The 24652-nt window shown below is 43.3% G+C and overlaps 1 protein-coding gene across 15 annotated transcripts in view; it reads left to right on the forward strand.

Moving 5' to 3' along the window:
- ADGRL3 (adhesion G protein-coupled receptor L3) overlaps positions 1-24652 on the forward strand; it is a 494343-nt gene that overhangs the window by 403880 nt on the left and 65811 nt on the right. For 14 of the 15 annotated variants that reach the window (XM_036381490.2, XM_054514770.1, XM_036381492.1 and 11 more), the window contains 4 exons: positions 11855-12038; positions 12858-12980; positions 15123-15331; positions 16022-16198. In XM_036381490.2, the coding sequence (XP_036237383.1) occupies positions 11855-12038; positions 12858-12980; positions 15123-15331; positions 16022-16198 (693 nt within the window). The remainder of the gene's footprint in view (positions 1-11854; positions 12039-12857; positions 12981-15122; positions 15332-16021; positions 16199-24652) is intronic. The other variant, XM_036381482.2, reaches the window with a different exon arrangement.

The raw sequence follows: 24652 nt of genomic DNA on the forward strand, positions 1-24652 counted from the left end.
GTCTGGCCTGACTTTCACAGGCTTATGTTGTGTTTGATGTGAACAAAGTCAAGCCTCAGCATTCTGGAAAGTTCACACTTGTGGGCTTTTCAGGAGTGGGACCTCAGGTTTTTTTATTAATCCTGTCACCTTGCCTTATAGCATTTTCTCAAGTGTTTTTTTTATATAAACCTGTTTGTACACTGTAGGACAGTTAATGCTGCTCTAAGAAATGTGAATGTTTTACTTTCTAATCTCTGTCTTGTGCTTGTGAATGTTGATATTGTTCTTATGGGTGGTTGATCATTATATGCATATGTGAAACGTGCATAAATGAATTCTGTGTTTCTGGAGGGGGCTGTCTGTACCTGCATTTTCATGCAAAATTCCACTTCCTACAGTCTGTACTGACTTTATTTTGTGAGCACAAATTTCGTTTAGCAAATGGGATTAGATGGTCTGGATTTTCTAGGTTGTTAGAAATGAAACGGTACCCCTTTGTGCTGGTAGGCTTTCTTCCCTTTGGAAAATGTCACAAGATAAAGTCACATGTTCCCTTCTATATATATTAATGGATAAAGATGAGTTATGGAGATACCTATCCCTAGTCTGGGATCCCAGAGAAAGCAACTAGCAGGCATTTGATGGAATTTAGGAAAGTTTGCAGCGCAGTGCTCACTCCCAAGCTAGCTACCTTGTGTACTGCTACCACTGCAAACATGGTGAGACTACTTTGACTCTGCACAGTCCTGTTGGGGACATTGTGTGCTACCTGATCCATAGCTGTCCTTTCCCCTGGCTGCACAGGCATTCTTCACAGAGCCAATGCACACTCCTGCTCTTCTTTCTTTTTTCAAACAGTAGCAATTGGTGAGTTTAATGCAACCTACAGAAAGCTTGGCCTTGATAGAATAAAGCCTGAATACTCTGCAAAAACTTCAGCTTACCCTTAAGTTCAAGGACTCCTTTCCTTTCACTTGGAAAGGTTGCTTGCATGTTTAAGCATTAATCATGCATCTACTTCTTCAGTAGATAAAACTGATGAAAGCTCATTGCTTGAACTGTTAAATATGGGTATGGACAAATCTGCTATATATATTGAAGAGGACAGTCCTGTAAAAGAGGGCTTGAAGAATGAATTAGGTGACCTAATTGAATCTTTCCAACTCTGCTTTGTACTATATGGAGGTAAAGTAACGTATCTCGACATATTTTCATACAGTATGCTTCCATGTGGAAAATTGTGTGGCTAAAGTCATAAAAAAATCTAGTGAGGGAGAGGTTGTCTGTAATAGCAATTAGGTGACTGCAGATAGTCCTGTTACTGGCTACTCACCCTTTACCAGGAAGTGAAATGTCTGGGCTCACTGAGGGAATTTAGCAGAGATTTTTCAACAGATCTTAAGTGGTGACCCCCCCTGGGCTTTATAAAGTCAGTGGAACATGGAAAGTCACTGGGACATGTGGCATTGATGGCAGAGAAATAGAGTGTTCAACTTTGCTGACATGATCTCCTCATGCTGATCCCATTATTGTGAAGAGCATCCCTGGCTGAATTTGGCTCAGAGGGCTGGAAGTGTACCTTCAGTTCTGTGCTCCCTAGACAAAGGAAGGTGCAGTATGAAGTTTATGCAGGAGAGCTCCAGGAACTGTGAATATCAAAAGTGCCATTGAGGAAAGATGATTTTTTGGAAGGAGGAGGGTGACCTGAGAAGATAATAATTGCTGAAATCAGTCTTACTGTTTTCTTTGGGCTAACCAAAGTAGCCCAAAGTAGCCAGGACAGAGGCCCTGTAGTGATTGGTGTGTAAAGTCCTCTTAAGCCCAAAATAAATTACTATAAATAAATATGCAAAGTGGATGGAGAAATTTTGCAAGTTATTCAAACATAAAACTGGGAATGCATTATCAGATTATCACCTCATCTCTTTGGGTGCCTTTAAAATAAACATGGATTTAATTTGTTCACTTTCACAGTATTTGTTGAGTAAAAAGCTCAGGGATTTTATTGACTGCAGATAGAGGTTACAAATGCTGCTTCTTTAGTTTCAGATGTGGTAAATGATCTTTTTTAGTCTCAAAAATCCAGCAAGAACCAACTCAGCAGGTGGCTTGATGAATACATATTAATACAATGACTGGACAGTTGCTGTAAGATTTTTCAGTCATAGTGAGAGCAGGAAACTGCTAAGTGGGTTTTAATTGGTGATACTAATTAATAGTCAGCTGAGACTGAGCTGACCAAGGTGTATAAAAAGGTGGCAGAGTGGCCTCAGCAAGGTGCTCCATTGGCAAAGAGATTGGCCTTCTAGAGAGCAGACTTCCACATCTCCTATGCCCACCTTTCTGAAGTTCTTGCACTCTATTTTGGGAAGGGGATGGAAAAGTCATCATGTGGGAGAATGAGTCACAATGGGTGATGCATTTGATTAGCATAGCTTGGTTTCATGACTGGCCTGTGATATAAGCTGGTATGAATTTTCTTCAGTTTTTTCAGAATTGATGTTTGTTCATTTTCCGAAAGTTGTTGTCCTTAAACTGAAGCACTGGAGTTGTAGAAAACATAAATCACTTGACTTTTGGGGATTGTGAAACTGGATTTGGTGTCACAGATTTCTTTCATGCCCCTCAGCAAGTGTCATGTGCTCGGTATTTCTCAGCTCCCCAACATAAAATGCCATGGATGCAATTCTCCTGTCCTCTAGGAATGGAGGTGGGGTGGTAAAAGGCAAAAAAAAAAGGCTAGGTACTCACATTATCTAGTAAGTGAGGCTGTATTAAAACAGAAAACTTAAACATAGGGAAAAAGTTAGAGAATTTTGCTGATTTAGTAGTTGGAAACACAGGTTTTATTAAAGGCTCATACCACACCTGTGCTTGCAGTCTCTTTATCATGTTCATGCATCTGATTGCAAAGTCTGAGCTCACCTGCTTGCTTCACTTGGATTTGTGGGCTGCAGCTCTGGGGCATCAGGAGGCCAAGGAATTTCCCTGCAGTGCCAAACCAGAGGCCTCTTCCAATGTGAAATTGCATGCTGTGTTTGGGATGAGGATCTTGGAAGACAAAAACTTCACAGGGTTCCCATTCTTTCGGTTTATTTTATAAACTCAGTATGAGCGGTTTTAAAGCCAGAGGCTGGTGAATACAACAGCTAGTGTGAATGTCAGCTTTGTGGAAACAGTGGAAGGAGGCAGCAGAGGGTTGCTTTTGCATCATCTTCCTCATCTAATGGAGTTCGCTGCTCTTGGTTCCTGCCATCCTCTGAGCTGCCCTGTAAGTCAGCTTGCCCTCTTTTGTAGCTCTGCACTGGTCTGGATAGCAAATGGCAAAGATGATGGAGGTGCCACCTGCCCCTTGGTAATTACAAGAGCTTCTGGGTGCAGGTGTCATCAGAGCCACACATGAAGCCGGTGTCATCAGAGGATGGCAGGCTCCTGGTAGCAGACAGTGGTAGGAGGTTACAAAGTTGTCCTTCTGGTTCTCCTGTTTTTCTGAACACTTTTTGTTTGAAACGTGTGCTATTTGAATTGCTGCACTAAGCAAAAATTAAAAGGTTTTCCTCAGAGGATTCAAGGCATTAAGTTTAGACCTGAGCAGAAGATACTTTTTTTTTTTCTTTGCTAACCTAGTAGTTCTCATCAGATAAAAGGTGCATCTGGGACTTAACCAGTACTATTTAAAGTGGATTAATTCTGTTTGTCCTACTTCTCTCTTGCTTGCATGATTGGTTGCAGCTTCCATGAAGACTAAACGAAATAAACTTGCAGCTCTGAGAGGGAGCACAAATTGAATTATGCCGCGTTTGCTTGTGTTCTTGTTGCCCCTCTGACAAGAAAGACTCTAACCTCCATTTGTATAAAAAAGAGGCAAATTAATGAAGGTTTTCAAGTTCCTTATTTGGTCACTTAATTGGCTGTATGACAAAGAGCTCTGCAGTGTGTGTCAAACAACTCTTGAGAGTTCTCTGATGATTTGTGCATTGCTTGACTCCTGATGCTATTCTGCACAGCCTGTCAGGCGAGGTATCGTTGTTAAAGTGGCTGGAATAAATTGGCTAGCAGTGAGCATACAATGTTGTATATTAACTATAGCTACAGGGAGTACTTTTAGCTGCTTTTTCAAGAGATCGAGATGTTTGCCCATCAGCATCAAAGTGCCTAAAACTTTCATTTAATATAATTAAAAGGACATCTGAAAGAAGTGTGACTTGCAGTGAGGTTCAGTGGTTTGGTAGTCCTTTGTTAAAACTCTGTGAACTTAATATACTTCACAGCTTGAGAAACCTGCACTTGATTTGTGTCAGCAAGAGTGAAACTAGAAATCCTCACCCTGCATGTTTCTGCTGCAGTGAGCCTGTTGTTAAGGGAGAGGAGGATCAAAGCAGCAGCCTTGAGTTTGTGACCAGACTCTAAAACTCATCGCATAAATGTTGAAAAGGAAAGTGACCCCATGTTCATCCACCTATCCACCTACAACTCAGCTACACCTATGGTTAGGTTCTCACATGGCAAAACTGAGAAAAAAAATCTAGTGTTTTCTGTGTTGCTCTGTGCTTACTCTCTGCTTGAGTCTGAGTCACTCCTGGTATCTGGTGTCCCTGGTAAAAAGTCTGAATATAAATTGGCATGGGGAGCAGCAGGAGATGTCCCTTTGATTTGAACCTCTGGAGGAAAGGATGAGTCTCACAGACTCCCCAGGAGTTTTCTTGAAGGCTGTGGATATCCTGTCTGAGGCATTTTCCTTTCTTGCAACAGCCTTGCTTGCTTCCCTAGTGTAATTACTCCAGCAGTTGCCTGTATGGTTTCAAATCCCAAACAGTAGGGCAGCAAATACAGATGATTCATAAATGCAGTTCTCAGCTTATTCTGCAGGGAAGATCTCATTAGATGAAATAGATCGTATGTTATTTCCTTCTTCCCAATCAATTCCTTTTATGTCAGTTCTACGGATGCCTTCTGACCTTAAAATATTCTTCCTCGTATAGTAAGTAAAGCAAAACCATAACCTGTAATTTGTAACCTTGTCCTGTTTCTCATATTGCCTATTATTTTTTGCATGCTCCCATTAGGAGATTATTGGTAGTTCAAGGCCAAGATTGCAAACCTTGCATACCTAGTAATAGACCATTAATTCCATAGTTAAGCATTTTGTAGATGGCCTAATTTTAATAAAGGTCAGTGCCTTTCTTCTCACTACAGTGAGTTCTCAGCACTGCTAGAATTCAGGCCATTTCTGAGTCAGTACAGTTCTTGTAGCCACAGCATAAACATTTTCTGTGTAGTTGAAGAGAGAGGGTTGCATGCTCTCTCTTGGGAGCCTTTGTTCTCAATCTGTGGAGCAATTTTAGAAATTCTTCTGCATGGTCATGGAAAGTTCTCTTCCTGCCTTTGCCATAAGTATTACTAGGTTTTGTCTCAGTTCACCAAAACTGATACCATCTGTTGCCAATCACCACTCTGGTACCAGATGTAGGCTAGTGCTTCTGGCTTAGTTTTGAAGGCAGAAGCAAAGATTAGCAGTAGATATTCTAATGATTTATTTATTTTCAAGCACTCACTGTGGCTGAGCTGCTTTCAGTCTAAATATGTTTGTCAATTCCACTGAATGTTACAACAGTTTTGTGATGACAGTGTTGATTTTTAAAAAACATTTGACAGTGGCTGGGCTTCCCATTAAGAAATTGGCTCCATTGTGCTTATTGATGCTTTGACCAGAGACAAATTTTGATTTTGAATTAAAAGAATAAATGTCAAGGAAAAAACTCATCCAAGAGTGAAGAGCCTTGTCAGACAGATTTGAAGGCACTTTTCAGCTAAGATGTAGGATTTAAAGCCATCATGTAGCCAAATGACATTTTCCTTGTTTAGGAAGCTGAAGAAATGACATGTGCATCTCTTTTTGTCCTGAAGTCCCACACAGTGGATGAGTGTAATCATTTGATTGATTAACCCTGTGTAGTGGGATTGAGGTGCTGTTCATTTGCCACTCCAAAAAGACATGTCATTTCCTCAACTGGTCCCTCTCAATGCAATAACCTTTCCAGAAGTATTTGTGCCCTCACATCCATACTTTCATGCTGGTCCTCGCCTCCTACTGTACCAGGTACATTCAGAGTTAAAGGGAGTTTCTCTTGTACTGGTGCTTTTTCTGGCCAGAGGCAAGAATGAAACAACTTCCAGCAGAACTTGCCAGCAGAATTTGTCGTCAATGGCATTGATTGTGCCTTTAACTCAATTAGTTTGGAGGCTTGCAAATATTGATAGCTTGAGGAAAGGGTTTGTTTTAGCACTGGGTGTTTAATACGAATACAGAGCAAAACCAGCTATTCTTGAGCAAGGAGACAAGTAAGCTTTTTTCAAGTACCACTGCTTTCCAGTCAGAAAAAAGGAAAAAAAAACATAACGTTGTGATCATTGTACCATATCAACATTTCAGTGTATCTGCTCTCTGATGGGTTTTTCATTTGCACTGTGAAGTGTGGGCCTGAAAGGAGTTTTGTGCTTTTTTTCTCTGCTGATTTGCCACAAAACCTCAAGCTGTTATAAAAAGTGGGTGAGTTATGTGTTTGCATTTTTCAAATAAAGACAATGCATTTGTTTTGGAGCTCTGTGGGGAGACCTCAGGCAGGACCAGAAACTCAGGCCTTAAGCATGGCCTGAGGCTGTGCCTGTGTAATTGCATTCTGCAGGCTGAGCACTGCTGTTTTCAGGAAGAGTGAGCAAATCTCTTTATATGAGTCTGTGCTGGCAGACACCTTTGGCACAGGGGTACCAAAGTGCTGCTTGCTTCATGCACCAGCCATGATTTTAGCCTGCCTATGCAAAGCCACGTGGCTGTAGCTCATTATATCCTAATTTTTGAAAGTGTGCTGCATGAGATATTCCTGTGAGATCAAGGAAGCGTCAGCAGTATGAGGCAGGGCTTTACAGGTTATAAAATTCAGATGTTTTAATTAGAGATGTCATTGCAAAAGTGGTACTTTATTGCCCTGTGCCACTGTCTTATTCTCCCAAAGCTGCTATAGGAGGTAAGTCCTTGATGTAAGTTTCATGCTAAATAAAGTGTCTTCAGTCTCTTCTTAAGGAGATGCTCCTTTGTAAGGAGGGACAAACTGCATATTTGAAAATTACTCAACAGAAGGATTCAACCAATATTCCCTGTAGGACCTGCTGGTATTCACTTGCCATAAAGCAGTATTTTATCCAACTGTAGGTTTGTTGAGATTTTTGATCTTCCATCAGCTGCTCAGCAAGAGGTCAAAATGAACAATAAAGGTTTAAAGAGATCCTAACTCTAGGAAAGCTGCTGGTTTTCTAAGGTTAGGGCTGCTGTACTTAAGCACCATGGCACATTGCAGTCTGGTGCCAAATTTGGTAATGAGCTGAGTACCTCTAACATCTCTGAGTGATTTTCAGTGTTGAGTCCCAGTTAAAGAGAGATTTTACATTGCAAAATTCTTTTTAATCAAAGAGTGGTGTCTTGGATGTTGGTACAGTGAGAGAAAATGAAATAGATATGGTATCATTGGATATATACAGAGTTCAAACCTCCTAGGTTTTAACTGTGTGCCACATAGCCAGGTACTCTTACCAGACATGAGAAGAGAAGAATAAATGAACAAGCAAAATTCAGTTTAATGAAATGTAGCAGCTGTCACAAAGGAAATCAATGGGGATACGTACAACTGGCCTTTTAGTAATGCATAATTACTGTAAGGCTTCTAATTAATTTCCTTTTTACAATGCATCTTTTAATACCAATTTGTAAGAGTCTAAGAAGGAAGGTTTACATTTTGATTCTTTGTAAGCTCAGGATAGAACCAAGAAACCATGAGCACATGCCCTTATTTGGGAAAAGCCTCCGTCTGCAATTTATTAACATTTATTTGCATTGTACATACAATCTCTGGTTCTATATAACCACATAATGAAAGGCATCACCATCATGGGATTTGTCTTTTGTGCTCATCAGGGTCTTGCTCTTCTCTCGATGTCCAGTTGCAGTCACTGCTGAGGACATGAAAGGTCCACTATGTCTAAAATTCTGTGACCCAGGATGGTTGCTCCTTACAGGCTGGTAATTAGAGGGTTTGGCTTTGCATGTACAGATATCCTGACATCACAGAGAGCATAAAGCTGTGCTGTGTATCCAGCACAGAAAAATGGAAAGTCTGGCCTCTTGGCTCCCTTCTGCCATGCTCTTCTTCCCTCATTTGATCATAGCCTACAAACAAGCGAGCTGTGCTTTATGAAAGCTTTCTCTTGATCTAATTTGAGTTACTTTTGTCCTTCTCCTGGTGCATCTGTGTGCTTGTGCTGTCTACTCTTTAAGTCCAGGCAATCACAGCATTGGTTTGGTGCCATGCTGTGCATGGCGTTGAGGTATGTTTGAGCTCCAAGCCCCACATTTTTATTTTGCAAGAACCTCAGCATTTGGAAGAAGGATCAGGCAGAGGAAGAAAAGAAAACCACAGGAGAGGTAGTTCTTTAGCTTGGTAAGCAAGGACAGGGTCTTCAGTGGAGGTCATGCAGCATCCTATAACAGATGTTTGGTTCTTTATGGATGGGTTTAATCTCATGTGGTTTTGGGTGAAATGGGGATAATCCTTGGGGTAGTTTCTTCTACTTTCAGTGGGGAGAGAGAAACTAGAGAGTATCTGGGCTCCCTGCTTGGCTGCATGTTAAATGCTAGAAGTGGGGTGAGATGAAACTAGGTCAGAACTTTCCTGTCTCCCTCTGAAAGTCCCCACCTTTATCAGGATCCCCAGAGATCTCAAGCCATCAGCTCCCAAGCACACCTATCCCATGCCTTCTGCATTTTGAAGGTTCTCTCTCAGGGCTAAACTTCCTCCAGCTGGTCACTGAGAGGCTTTCCTGGAGGTTTGGCACAGCTGTTTCTTCTATGCTGGAGCTTCTTCAGACCACAGAGTCAATGGACCAGGTGCCAAACCCTCGTAAATCACAAAGGCTCAGCTTAAATGTAAAGACACAGGCCTATCCTTGTCTTGTGTGCCTGCTTTCCCACAACTCCCACTCCCCTGCCCAACTTGTCCCAGTTGGCATCTCTGTCTCACAAGGCACTGTTGCTATAACAGCTGTTTTGTTTCATTTAAACACCTACCTCAGCTCCTGTCCAAAATGCAAACATTTCATTAGCACCTCATCTCCTTGGCTTCAGCCCACAGCACTCGGCCATAATGAAGTGCTGCACTCAGAAATATAATGTGGGGAACACTTGATTAATGCACTGAGACAGGTGAGGGGAATGACCCTCTGGGAAAAGCTGGGGACTAAATTAATCTCATATGTAATGCCAACAAAGACAGTCTACCAGCTTTGTTCAGATGCATGGCAAGGACGTGACCCAAAGCCCTTGGAAATCTTCCTGGAGCTTTTGTGTTTGACCCCAGGCCCAAAGTGATGTGAAGTGGCTGGTTTCAGGTTATCACTTTGAGAGGATGGATGCTCAGCATTGGGTGAGGAGTGCACATGTTGCAGGAAGTGGTACATTAGGCTTAATTGTTCTTTCTCAAACTTGTATGCACACATATGTGCACATGTGAAACAAAAAAAAACCCCAAAACCTAATGCATTAGACAAAATATTTTTTTTTCTGGGGGAAGGTCTTTGAAGCAGATGTTCCACTGTAATGCAAATATTTCAGCATCTGTTTCATATTCTGATGAATAGACATTACCTTTCTGTCCAGAGCCAGGAGCTGGATCTGCTGCAAAGACATTTTCCACCATTCAGAGATTGATAAAAGTATGCAGGATGTTGTTTCAGCAGAGAATTTAAGACAATGGTAGGAGCTGAGCTAAATGGAGGTAAAGCAAATTGTGTGATAACATTGAAAGGGGAGAAAAATCCTCATTTTCTGCTTTCCAGGCATGAAAGGTCTTTACACCATGCTGTGTGGAAGCTGGAGCACAAAATAATCAAGCTTTTTGGCCACTGGAAAAGAACACCACCTATTTTTTTGCCTGTGAAGAGATAAGCTACCAAAGTATACTACAGAATTTTATTAAGAGCTGCAGAGATCAGGCTTCCAAACTCTAAAACATAGAAAAATATCAGATTTAAATGCTATGGATTTTTCTATTTCTCCTTGACTACTAATTTTAACCAGCTTGTTGCAAGTGCATGGCAAATGTGTTAAGATAATTTTAGACTATTCGGGAAAATCAGTTTAATAATCAGTTAAAAAAATTGCTTTATGCTTATCAAGTTCCACTTAAGACCAAATGAGTGAGTTATTCTGTTTATGGTATAGGAGAGGTTTGGCATAAGAACAAATTAGTTAATTGACCATGAATAAATGTAACTGTGAAAGTAGGAGCTTTGTGCTGTCAGAGGAGCCCAATTATGGTGGAATCTCCCAACAGGAAACCTGATGGTGTGAGAAACCTTCCATACTCAAAGAAGGTATCTTTGCTGGGATTAAAAGCACCAACAGTGGCAGTTCTAGCTGCCTTTTTTCTCCTCGAACCTTGCTGTAATTGAAATGCTTGTTAAGGTCATGTGGATATAGAATAAATTCTAGTTTGATGTGATTGTATCCTCCAGTTGCTCATTTGCACCTGACCATGACTGGTGAGTGAGTCAGGATTCCCTGTGCCACGTGTTGCCATTGTAGCCCTCCTCCTGAGGGCTCTGCTGGAGAATGGGCTATGCCACAGCTTCTTTCCACCCATGGGTTTAGCAACAGTATCAAGAATAAATACTGAAGTATTCCCATGACAGTGAGCCTATGGAGCACACTTTAGGCTTGGAAAATGTTGAAATCCCATGGGACTGCCATCAGCTTGAGGAGCAGAGGAGTGAGTTTGATGCCTATGTGCTCAGCATAAAGAAAATCATTACAAGCAGCAGTTTCATCTTGAATGGGAGGTTGGTTTCTGCAGTCAGCCTTAGCTGGCAGTGGAGGTGTTTCTCTGTGGGGTAGGCCTGCCCGGTGACTAGACCCTAACCAGCTGAAGAAAGCATGATCAAAGTAGCTTATTTTTTTATCCTTTTCCTCTGCACAATCATTTCTATCAACTGGTACAGCTGAATGTTCACTGAAAAGTGGTTGAGTCAGCTCTGGTTAGTAACGGAGCAGAGGACTTAGGTGGAGAAAAGCCTTCTTTTGGGTAAATTCTACTGCAGTGATTTTGCAGTCATGAGACCAGTGCAGTTTTGTGTGATCCTGTGTGTGCATCCAGATTAACCTGTGGGAAGTTATATGTGGGAGAGCTCTTTGTGCGTGGTAGCCCAGGGCAGAAGGTGCACTGTAGGAGGGACTGGAGCAGTTTCCGCAGGGCTGACTCCTTCCTGAATGCAGTGATTTGAAATGTAGTGTCTTATCTAAATCTCTACGGGCACCTGCTGCTGCTGCTCTGGATGAAGTGGTGTAACTCAGCTATCTCTGTGTCTTCATGGCTGCCTGCCAGAGGTTATGTGCTGGGAAATATTTGAGGGAGTGTAGCCTTTGCAGATACCAAACACCTTCCTTGAGTGCCCCAGCCCTGCTCTTGAGTTCTGGTGCTGAGATGGGTTTCTCCTGCATGTTTCCTTAACCATCTTCCTCCTACCCCTCCTTCCCCACCTGCCCTAATTCCTCCTTTTTCCAAGTCCAGAGCTGATGATTATGGTGTCAGAAAAGCACCATTCCCAGCCTGCATTTGTAATAATATCAGTATTTCCTCCCTGTCCCATCTGATGGTATAAAAGTTTCCCTGCTCCATTGCAGGCTTTCCTAATGGGTGGAGGAAGGAGATGCTGTCGTCTCTCTGTAAACTAATGTGTGTGGAGGATGGGACTAAGCATATTTCAGAGGTCTGTGGTGCTTTGGATTTGCTGGAGCCTTTTCTCACTCCATCCCTCCGCCTTGCAGGCCATGGTGGAGACGGTGAACAACCTCCTGCAGCCTCAGGCCCTGAACGCATGGAGGGACCTAAACGCGAGCGAGCAGCAGCGCGCGGCCACCAAGCTGCTGGACACGGTGGAGGACAGTGCCTTCGTGCTGGCTGACAACCTGCTGAAGACAGACATCGTCCGGGAGAACACCGACAACATCCGTAAGGGGCAGATCCCATAAGTACCAGGGAGCAGCCAGTGGAAGAGTAAAGGCTGCGAAGCCCGGCTTTGGTCTTGGTCCCTAGATTAATTGGAGAGTGATTTGTTAGATATGTCTTGGGCCTTTGTCTGAAGGACTTCAAAGTCTTTCCAAAAGAGCCTGAAGGAATAAGGCAGCTCTCTACCTTTGAAATCCCATGGAAAATGAGCGCCTGACCTGTCTTTATTACTGCTGGCTTTGAGGGTATAATCTGTGCTAGAGCAACGAGAGCAGAGCTTCACAGGGGGATTGTTCATCGTAAGGCTATTGTATTTCATTTCATACAAATTTGTGTCTTTATTCAGCTGATTGTTGATTTTAATTAAAAAACAAGCATGATGGAAAGCACCAGCACTCCCACTGTGCATATGTAAAATGAGAACAACTCTTCTTTCTATTTCCATGAATACAGATCCTGAGCACTGATAACATTTACAGAAAGTACCAATCGCCAGTGGCAAAGAACTAGTATTCTCAGATTTTCATTTTAACCGTTGTCCTTAATATCCTGAGGTTCTTGTTTACAAGAACCGGTTGTCTTTTGTCTTCCACAGAGAGTAGAATTTATTTGCGCGCTTTTTTTTTTTAATTAAATTTAAAACTTCTTCGGGGCAAAGATTTAAAAAGAAATAGGAGCCCAAACACATTCTAGCATGCAGCATTGTAAGTTAATTCCCCTCCTCTCAGCTGGTCTGGAACACCATTTTGTAGCTTTGAAATACCGTGTTCACGATCATTTCAGCAGAATTTTTTTCTTAGTGTCTGTCTCTCCTGCACACAGAGCTGGAAGTTGCGAGACTGAGCACAGATGGGAATCTGGAGGATCTGAAGTTTCCCCAGAACATGGGCCATGGAAGCGCCATTCAGCTGTCAGCAAATACCTTGAAGCAAAATGGTCGAAATGGTAGGTCTGGCACCTCAGGCCACACCAGCCTCATGAGGCAGTCATGCCTTTAGGCATTGTTTTGTGTTTAACCATTATAAGTAAAGTATTAATTGCTGTGTTAATATTTAGATTAACAGTGGTGTCATTTGCTCATGCCCTTGACTGCAGGCTGCATTGGCTGACTGGGAATGTATTCTATTGCTAAGTGATTCACAGCCTTCAAAAATATTTTGTGATGGTAAAAATGCATCAGATCCTCAAATTATGGGGCTTCTGGGGCACAGTGCTGAATCCAGAGAAGTGCTTTTAACTGCTGATTTCTGCAGTAGGAGGCTTCAGATAGGAGAAGAGGCTCATTTGAGTAAACTGCTTCACAGCAGGGCACCATACAAATATCTGAAAAAGTACAGGGAAGAAACAATGGTAGGAAATATTCATAATGAGCCAACATGGCAGAAAAGGTTGATTAACTGTTATGAGTCTAAATCTTTAGTGCCTTTCTGTATCTTATGAACCTCCTGGTACAGCATAAATTTTAGATGATGTTATATGTGAACACTCTTCATCCTCCCAAGCCATTTATTTCCAGATCAGGAGTTGGAGCAAACACATTTGTTGATCTCTACAGCCTCAGTGCAGACCAACCTTAAACTCATAGGCTTCTGTTGGTGAGCCCAACATGCTCCTATTTCTGAGTTCCTTTAAAATTTAATCTATGCAGGGGACAACACATATATGGGCTTTGGTCACTGCAGGCAAAACACAGAATCACAGAGTGGCTTGGGCTGGAAGAGACCTTTAAGATCATGTGATTCCAACCCCCTTGCCATGAGCAGGGACACTTTCCAGTAGATTAAGTTGCTCAAGCCCCATCCAACCTGGCCTTTAACATTTCCAGGGATCGAGCATCCCCAGCCTCTCTGGGCAATCAATCTCTGCCAGTGCTTAACCCTCCTCTGTGTAAAGGAAAAAAGCATGGAATGATAGGGCAGCATTACAACCAGACCAGATGTGTTAAAATTTCTAAAAATTTTAGACAAAGTTCAGTCTGATGGTTAGAGAAATTCTTGCCATTGTCTTGCTTGCACATAGGATTTGAGGAGAAGTATCTCTTTTAGAGACAGTTTAAAACTCAAGATTTGTAGCAAAACTCCAACAGGGCAGGACTTTTACTCTACTATCTGTTGGCAGCAATGAAAGGAAAGTTTTGTATTTTGAGACACAGTATCACTGGAGTTCTGTTCTAAGCATCAATTTTCACCAGCTTGACACATGCCCAGAGGTCACTAAAGAACTGCAAATGGAATTATCATCAAAGGATTTGGTTGGGAGGAATCTTTGGAGTCATCAGTGCCTCACCTTCCTGAGATGCTGTGGTGATTCATATAAAAACAAAAACATACCTCTCCACAACTAATACATATGAAGGCGAACTAATCACATTCCATTCTTATTTATAGGCTGCAAAATAATGTGCAAAACAGAAGGCAAACTGGATGGTTTCAGTTAAAAACAGTTGGCTGATCGACTCAGATTTCTACAGGCTCTCTAATGGTGTTTTTCTGATTATCTGGTTGGCAAATTAAGAGAATAAATGTATTTTTAAATGAAATTTCTGGAATTCTGTTTTATCTGTCAAGTGAGATTGGAATTCTGTCGGAAAGGTTTTGATTTCTTCTTCCAGATTTGTCCCGACATTTTTCTGACATAGTCTTAATTTATTACCAGACTAAATTATAGTTTTATACTGCATCTGTGCAACATGTCAGCTTGAAACATGTTTCCCAGGTATATCCAGGAGAGTAAAGTGATGTCAGGTGGGAAATGGACCACCTGGCCTCGTTTTTTCTGAAGCCAGTTACACCTCCTGATGCCAAAAATAAGCCCACCTTCCCTGCCTGTCTTCTGCTCATCTATTTGCTTATAAAAGTTTCTTTTGGAAGAAGGAGTTCTGCCCTTCTTATCCAAGGACTAGTTGTTGCACTTCTTGGTGCTCACTGGAATTGGCAAAAGGTGGGTTTTCATATGCCACATCCTGGTCCTTTCACATTTTCTCAGCACAGTTTTGAAGTTGGTTAAGAGAAAAGATTTGCAATCTAAAAAACAAAAAGCCACCCCAGTGACTCAACCTGGCTGTTTAACCTCTTACCTCTCTTCTAGGTGAGATCAGGGTGGCTTTTGTGCTGTACAACAACCTGGGCACCTATCTCTCCACGGAGAATGCCAGCATGAAGTTGGGAACAGAAGCGATGTCAACCAATCACTCAGTCATTGTCAACTCCCCCGTCATCACAGCAGCAATAAATAAAGAGTTCAGCAATAAGGTTTACCTGGCTGATCCTGTGGTGTTTACTGTCAAGCACATCAAGGTGTGTGAGTTCAGAAAGCACTTCTCTTTTTTTTTTCTTTTTTTTTTTGGTTTCTGAAATGAAATGATGCAAAAATTGGCTGCTGTGAGGCCCCCAGCAGTTCTTGATTAGATTTTGAATTATACTTTTGTTCCTTTGCACTTTGTGTTATTTATGGAGAAGGTGTCTTTTACATTGCATTAATAGAAGTAAAGAAAGTGTCTCCTTTGAGCTGATGCCCATTGCTCGGTTGCTGACACGCATCATTCTGTAATTAAAAACTACCAATAAATTAGAATTGACCATAATGTTATTTTATCATGGTGGCAGGGGATGTTAGAGGGAAGTGGAATTACAGTGAAAGAGGACAGCTAGTCCTCCTGCTAGCCAAGCTCGGTCGTTGCAAAAGTTGATTGCTTAAAGCAATTAATTCCTCTGCTCTGCAATGCAAATGAAGCAGTCTGGTTTTGAAGAGCTGGATTTAGTCAATGTCTGAAATTAATCAAGAACAAAGAAGTAAGTTTGCATTAGCAAAGAGTGCAGCAACAATCTAACTTTCTCGGGTATTGGCAAGTAATACTTGACGTATAAACCACTGCTAATTGTTTATCTAAAATTAAAGGGTGAGAGTTACAGAGAGCCTCAGTAGTGCATTTAGAAATCTCTGAGAGCCTATCATTGTTACTGCATTTATTAATTTCTTCCCTGCAGCAGTCAGAAGAAAATTTTAACCCAAACTGTTCATTCTGGAGCTACACGAAGCGTACGATGACAGGGTATTGGTCCACCCAGGGCTGTCGCCTCCTGACAACTAACAAGACACACACCACGTGCTCCTGCAACCACCTCACCAACTTTGCAGTCCTGATGGCACATGTGGAAGTTAAGGTAGGCATTGCAGATTCCCAAGCTGCCAATGCACTGGGCAGGAAAAGTGGTCAATGTGTGGCACTATTCTGTTACTACTAATGGAGCAGAGCAGGGAAGTTGCTGTGTGACAGTAACTCTGAAAGTAGAAACCATCTGGTGTAAGTCTTCCTTCTGCTCTGTGGTGAAACAGGAAATAGTCACACCAATGCAAAGCCTGTCTTGGGCTCTTGGCATGGGCAGCTCTGAGCTGGGGATAGTGAGTGAGCAGATATAGCTGTTGCTATGTCCTTTGCTAACTAGTATAGAACATCTCCTGGCTGGGTTCTTTCTCATAGGGTCCTCCCTGTGTCACCAGGGAGTAGCAAGGTGAGGGACAGAAGTGTGCAGTTCGTCTCATGAGGTGCAAGGTTGGGTGTCCTGCTGGCAGTAGCTGCAGATACACTGCCACATGTGTTTGTGTGAGGTGCACGTGTGGAGCCAACAGTGTTTTCCTCCTTCCAGCTAAGGGGAAAATACATTGTCTGCATCTCACTGTGTGACAGAGTGTGACACATGAGAGGGAAGCTTCTGATACCATCCTGTGTAGACTGGGCATCTACTTGAGGCTAGTACATCACCAGCTGGTTCCCTTGCCTGCATTTATGTCTGTGGTGGAAATCTGTCTTTTTACATGACTAACCCCACAGGAGCTAAAGAATTTAATCCTGAAGTTAACCTATGTTCCTCATGGTAGCAGTGGTTTTGGGAGCGAAGCACACGTTTGGGATTTTACTCAAGAATAGGAGAATGACTGAGATCCTCCATTTCCTGAGCTGCCTTGGCTGTCTTTGGTTAAGAACAGTCTGATGTGCTGAAGAAAGAAGGCCCTGATGCCCAAAAGATTTTGGCCTAGTCATTTTCTTTATTGTGGTGTCTCCATTTCATGTGCCTGGCACAGGCGCAAAATCCACAGCTCTGAGCTAGATATGGAACTGGCATCTTCCATGCAGGCAGAACTTTCCAGATTCACCTCCATAACCAGTATAACCACAAAAGCTGTTATGGTTTTAAAACTGCTTTTTCTCATGTAGTCTTCCACCGTCACTGCTTTGCATATTTCTGTTCCACTTAATAATCTGAAGAGGAATGTGAAGAGCTGCAATAAAATATGTATTAAATAAGGATCATGTATGACAAAAGTTCTGCAAAAAAAGAAATGGGAGCCTGGGGGCACATTTCACACAACAGCTGGGTCCAGCTGAGAGGGGCAGGGTATATCTGTTGCTCCTGCAAGTTGTGGTAAGCACTTCATTCCGTTGGAGTCAGTCACTCCTAGTCCAGGAAACGTGCCATTAAATGTTTGTGCCATTGTCCTGGGATATGCCTGAAGAAAAGGCCTATTCAGAGCACATATTTACAGCTTGATGGCATTCTGCAGTCCAGGTCTGGTTTTGCCAATTCCCTACAACTGCTTTAATTTTCATAAGAAATGTGTGTTTGGCTCGTTATCACCCACCTGGAATTAACAGATATGCCTGAGTCACTGAAGTCAGGGGTTGCAGCTGGGAAGTGCCGATAGTGATCTGCTCCACTGGTGTGAATGGGGGTGATCCCTGCTGCATGGTGCAGATACAGCCCAGTGCTCAACAAGCCTCCTCTCAGACTGCAAATAGGTCAGCCTTGTCTGCACTTCCATCCAAACCTCCTGAGACAAGTAGAGCTGCTGTTATCTCAGCTTGCAAGAAAAGTATGTAAGACCCTTCCTCGCCCATGTTCATCCTGCAAGTTGGAAAGAGCTGCAGCTGGAAGCTTCCTGAGTGCCAAGCCAGTCTGCTATTAGCTAGTGGCTGTTCCTGGGTGTTAACAACTGCCCTCAAGACTTTCAGGTCATGTTTTATCATTTGGCTGCAGCCAAAGTACCATTGCTGTAAGAGCCAAATTGGCTCCACTTTGTTGACTTTTATACAACAGGACAGCTTCCTGGCATGTCCACCTCAGTGATCATCCTGGCCTGAGGGCAAAAGCAGGGCAGGGTTTCCTCCCACATAACACAGGCACATATTTCAGATATAAATATGCAGACATTTGCAACTTGTCCTGCCAGCTGCTTGTCACCTTGCTCTTCCTGGTGGCATGGTCTCGCTCCATGGTGGAGGTGACCATGTGGCTCTTGGCATAGAAGGTGGCTTATGTGACATTTCTTATGCCATTGTAATGAGTTGATTTTAAAGTCTTGGCAGCACAATACCTGCTGGTTTGGAATAGTGGAGGTTTAAAAACAAATGGGGGTTGTTGTCATTCATTGACTCATGCTCACTGCTCATAGATATGCTTTTGAACCATTTTTTATCTTGTGTCTGGTTCAAAAAGGCATTCCTCAGTCATTCCATGACCTGTTAGTCTTCTTGGAGGTGGAATGATCCTTGGGGAAATTACATAGTGTGTTTCTGCAAGACCTCTTAGACCAGTGTTCTGGCAATGACCAGGATCTCTCACAATAATGAATAATATTCTGGGAGTTTTGCAACAGAAACAATTTTCTCCCGTGATTGATATTTGCAGTTTCCTGACTTCAGTTGTTTGAATTTTTGGATCCATAGGGAAGTTCCTTTGCCTTAAAGAGTATCCACAGCACCCTGCCTGATGAGACTGAAAACTGGGCATCATGGGGAGCAGGCAGCATCGTCCTGCTAATCAAAAACCAGCACCAGTTTGACAAGTGTCACATCTGCTCATGAGTGATCTCCCTGCCTGGTAACATGGCACAAGAGCATGTTCACCGAGGGAGTCTCGGTGGCTGCTCTGGGAGTTCTGGGCTGAGGTGCAATTATTAGCAGAGTGTGTGTGGCAAGGTGGAGCTGGAAGGTAGCGTGGCTGAGGAGAGGTGATTGATGGCCATCTGGCTCTCCAGTGTGAAAAAGCAATATGTCTTTGTACAGAGGGACAGAAAATGCCACCAGCTGACCATGGCAGCAGGGATTTATTGGTGTGCTTGAAGAGGAGAAGTTGCTGGAATCAATTCTGGTCTGACTAGGACAGTACCTGATTAAGAGGAGAATTTAATTTGAAGATGCTTTCTGCCTGTTAAAATAAGTTGGGCTCAGAGTTTCTTATTAACCCACTGGGGTAAAATAACAGCATCCAAGACCAAGAGCTGGCTATGTACACAAGCAGGATGCATAACTGCTGGGAACAGCAGTGGACCCTCACCTGCTGGTCCCCCTCCAGCCACTGAAAAAAATGTGGTGGCTCCCATGCTGTGGAACAAATCCCATCGTTAAATAAGCCATTCTACCTATGTAATTGCTGTAGAATTATTCAAAATTTACAAGTTGTTTTTCATAAGCTTGTGCTTTGCATCATGCTAATTATAGCAGATGCATCTTAAATGTATCATGGGAAAATTATGCAGCCAGAAAACAAGTTCAGAGCTGGTGGGAAAATGCAATTAAAAAAACCACCCAAACCAGAATAAGCAAAGGTACCCCCAGGGTAGATAAATGTTGCTTATCAGTAGGTAGTGAGTGCCAGATCTTACTCTTCTTTTTTAAATACAAATGGAAAGGTGGAAAAAAAGAAAGGTGTTTTACTGTTGCAATTAATAGGAAAGTTTCGGGTGTTTTTCTTTACCAAACAAAGGTTACACTGTGCTAATTATTTGGGGAGTGGAAGCATAAGGCAAGCTAAGGAGAGAAAGGAATAGAAATATATGAAGTCTGAGTGGAATGTAGTGGTCCATTGCCTAAAGCAGTAGAGGAGCAGGCTGGAGTTACTGCAGGCTGATCCTGTGTTCTAAACTTCGTGTAGCTCACACTGGCAAGTGCTAAGCCTTGATGTGTGTCTTGCTGCACCCTTCCTTTCTGGCCAAGTGCAGGGTGAATGTGAGGGCCAAAGGAAAGGTAGTGGCCATGCTGTGGTGGAACCATGTCCCAGCTGTATCTCGGCACTGGGCTGAGTAGGACCATTGCTGTGACAGCAGAAGCTGACAGATGACACTATGACCAGGCTTTTTCCAGAAACTCACATTCTGCAGCTTGGCTGGGTGGATGTCTGCACCATGTTTGGCACAAGTTCTGTAGCTCATTTCTTGGGTTGGAGATGCCATGTGAGCAATCAGAGCTGCCTAAATACAGCCATCATGGAGAGCAGCATGATGGATGCAATTATTATTCCTAAGCCTCACCTCCTCTCCACAACTGAATCTGACCTTAGCTGCCTCTCAGTTGCAGTGGGGTTGGTGAGTACAGAGGAAATAGTGGGCTCTTGCCACATGTTGTATCTGCAGTAGTGTCTGTGACACATGGTAAGGTGAGGTCTGTACCCATTTCTCTATGCACACCTGTCCCCATACAGCTTTGTTCTGGCCACAGGGATTTCTAGGCCTTAGACTGGCTGCTGCTTCTGGCAGTTGCTGAAAGGCTGTTCCATTTTTGGGGAGAAGTTTGTGGGAGAGAGTTCTGTTAGGAGGGCTTCATCTTGCTGAGGAGGGTAGAAAAGGAAGAAGCTCATCTGTGTTGCCCATGCAGAATATGCAAAAGGCAGCTTCGTGGACTAAGGCAAGGAGAGAAAAGATGACTAAACCACCTTGTAGGAATGCTCAGGGATCTGAGCCTTGTTGTGAATGGCCAAAGTCAGAAGACATTAATATTGCACAGAAGCTTCAGGTGGGAATTTTGCCCTCTTTATTCCTGGGGTAGGACCTGATGGTGCCAATGATCACATCACGTTTGCAGAGCCCAGAGGAAATGCGTACCAGGTCCATGGGTGCTGTAGTCACTGTGGAGCACAGCTGCCTACCTCCCTGGGTGCATCTTTGGGGAAGATGGAGAGGATGGGTGCTAAAGCAAAGGGATCCCTCCAGCTCATAGTCCTCTTGGCCACAGAAGGGGAAAATCTCCTTGAAGCCTCTCATGCTTTCATAGCCACAGCAGGTGATGCCTTTAGCCAGCTCGCCTGCACTTCAGGAATCCTTGGGGTTTCCTCCCAGTCCTTGTACCCCAGCTGGTGCTTTTGACACATCTACAGAACCATCTGCCTCTTCAGTAACCCTTTGCACATAGCCAACAAAGCATTACAGCCAGGTCATAGCAGTAAATCCTCTCACCACCAGAGATGGGGGAAAAAGGGCAGAGAGACCCTGCATACCTCCAAAGACCTACAAATCCAAGAAGCAGCATCAGCAATGCACAGAAGTTCAAACCTGTCCCACTTGGGTTTCTGCCCAGCCCAGCACTCTGCCAGCTCCCACCAGGCACAGAGCGGTCATATTTGAGCTATTTTGATGGCATTGTGTTTTTATTTACTGCTTACTTATTCTTCCATCCCCAAAGATATTACTTCTCCCATTCCTGGAAGGACAGATTAGGCAAAGGAATGTGTCCTTTGCTGCTGGCAGCTTGGTTTGGCTGCCGTTTCCTTCTGCTGATGTTTTTAATAAGGGAGGAAAAGGCTGTTCATCTCAGGGAGAGCCATTCTGTCATAAGCTGACATTCCCTGGGATTTGTTTTTATTAGCTCAGCTGTGGTGTACAGACACTGCCAGAGCTGCTCATTGATTTTCCCAGCCTGGATAATATTGGGGCTGCCTGCTCACCCTGCTGTGGTTGCTACCAGTGTTCCTGTAACTCCTCCTGCACAAATCCCTGTCAGTACTCTCCTCCTACTGCTCTTGGCCCCACTGGAAAAAAAAAAAAAACAGGTCTTTATCCCAAAGCCAGAGACATCTCTTTTCACTAGGCTTTACATTTTCTAAATCATAAATGTAAAACATACTTACTATAGAAACCCTGTCACTGAAGTCTGTTGTTTTTGTAAAGAACAACTTAGTAAGTTGTTCCTGTGCTAAAAATAATGTGTGTCAGCTTACTCTGTGAAGTGAGTGTAGCTCAGTGGTAACAAACCTCAGTGTCTTGCGTGCTATGCCATGTAGCACCAGTCTGGAGAGCCATGGTACATTTGGGCAAGGAGTTGTTTGGTTGATGCTGTCGGGAATTGTCTCTTGGACTGATGTCTGGTATTTCTCATGGGCTCTTCTGGTTGCCCAAGTATTTGGGAGGATCATTGAGAAGCAAGAGGTGACTGTAGTCAATACACTGGTGGTCTCAGATGTATGTTGGATGCCTTAGTGACCCTAGGGCTTTCATTGTGCTGGAAAGATATTCCTAGGGATCTTCTGGGAATGGCAGATCCCAGAGGGTCATGATCAGTGGCACAGAGTCCAGTTGGACCTGAGCAGGGAGGTCGGACCAGACAACTCCACTAGTGGTCCCTTCCAACCTTCACCATGCTGTGATTCAGTGGTTAGCATGCACATCTGAGCTGTTTTATCCTCAGTCAAGGAGTTTTGAACTGTTCTGGACAGGTAAAGAGAAAAATTGCTGTTGCATTTTTTGTGCTTGAGACCAGGCTTGAAGGCTGACACCTACATCCAAAATCTTGGTGTGCCCTGTATCATATTTAACCCTGCAACTCCATACACCACCTGTGTAAGCCAGGTTATGCTGCTCCTTGCTTGTCACACAGCAGTCAGGCGATGGCAAGGAAAACCTCATGGCATTGGGAGAGGTTACCACTGTTGTTCCCTTTCCCATATTATTCTGATTGATGTAACAGTGCAGTAATTTGCAGGATTTAGTCTCCAACAAAAGGCAAGTTGCCTTTTGTTGTACTTGCTGGTGTACAAGCTCCGGATGTGACTGCCCTGAGGGAGCAGTTGGCACTGCCATGGGAAGGATGCCAGTGCTTATCAAGTCTTCCCTGATCCATTTGCTCTGCAGCAGCACCTGAAACTGGGCATCTCAAACAGGCTGGAGTATACCCAGCCTTTAAAATTCAGCTCACTTCTTCTCTTGGACTTTACTAGAAAAGCTACAAATTCATATTTTTTCCCCCTGAGGTGTTTTTAAATTGCTCTTGTTCCCAGTTCATTGTTATCATTCCTTTCTGTTTGTTCTTCTTTGAGTTTGTTGAGTTTGGGGAGGGAGTTTGTAATTATGGAGAAGTTGTTTTTATGGTTGTTTCCCAGCACTCCAGGGATGAGTGTTAAGTACATAAAATCAGTATTATCTTTACGATTAATATTAAAAAGAAAAGCAGTAAGAGTGATAATAGTAATAATAATAATGATACAGCAATGAAGCATATTTACTGCTAAGCATGGTGAGCTTCTTGGGCAAGCAGCCCTTCCCTGAAGAAGGCAAAGAACCTAGATGGAAGGATCCCTCTCCAAGAGCAAAACCACCTGTAATTCCTTCATCATGTCTTAAATTCAGCAGAGTTGTGGTATTGTGATAAGAGGTGCAGGAGCTGGGACCTGGGAGAGAAGAAGCCTGTGGAGAATTTTCCCTGCACCATGCTAAATTTGTCTTGGGATGGATGAATCTGGCCCCATCTGGGTGGGGTGTGTGCATCTGGCCAAAGTCTGCCTGGTTTCTTTCTCCCTGCATCCACCTGCATTAGCTGCCTTCTCCTGTAGCCCAACCCAAGAGCTCTTGGTCCATTCAGCCTGGCAGGCCAATCTAATCAGATGAGGGCCTGTTCAGGGAGATGTTCTCCTGCCATCCCCCTGCAGCCTCAGACAAAAGAAAGAATGATTTGCAAGGTGCAAGGTTTGCATTAACATTTTTCCGCAGAGTTAAGAGGGATGGATGATCTGGAATGACACTGAGATAAAGCAATGCGCAGCTGCCAGGGAAATGATGTGCTTCATCTTGTCAGGTTTCTGGGCGCTGCTGGATGAGCTGGCTGGAATAGGCATTTCTGTCATGAGCCACAGAAAGCACACAATGATTTCTTGTCTCCCCATTGGACTTGTGACCTCTAGTTCCTTAGCTATTGGAAATAGTTGGAAAGAGGTGCAAGGGGGTTTGGGAAAAGGAGCCCTCCATCTCTCCACCTCCAAGTCTTCCTGGAGACAAAACTTCCAGCATGGAAGGGATGGAGCAGAGAATCACTCCCCATCTTTCATTATCATTTGATGCCTTTCACTCATGCTGGTAAGGCCAAAGAGCTGAAAGGTTTGGGATGTTTCTTGCGGGTGCCGACATAGGAGAGTATATCGGGAAAGGCCTGACATTTGATGTGGCTTTATCATTGGCAAGCAGGCAAAGAAAGTGGATAAATCAATCACCTTTTCCCTCCATCTGTCATAAGCTTTTATCCCATGGAGAGAAAAATGGTTCTACTTTGCCCTGGCTTTTTGGAGTGTGACACTATTGTCTTTGCCAGCCTGCATAATGCCCAAGTCATCAAAATGCCAGAAATGGTGGAGAATGTGATTGCCATTTATAACACAACCTGGTGGATCACAAAGCTGGGCTTTGAGCTGCTCTGGTCTTTGTGAAATGCCCCCAGAGATTTCCAGCCAGTCTTTTCCCCAGGTCATTGACTCTAACAGCTTACACCCAAGCAGTCATCTGGTGGCTCATACCTAGTGGAAGCTTGGGGAATTATGGACAAGTTTTACAGCCTGAATAGGGAAGTGCAATGCTCTCAC

This window comes from Molothrus ater, chromosome 4, assembly GCF_012460135.2.
Source record: "Molothrus ater isolate BHLD 08-10-18 breed brown headed cowbird chromosome 4, BPBGC_Mater_1.1, whole genome shotgun sequence".
NCBI lineage: Eukaryota > Metazoa > Chordata > Aves > Passeriformes > Icteridae > Molothrus > Molothrus ater.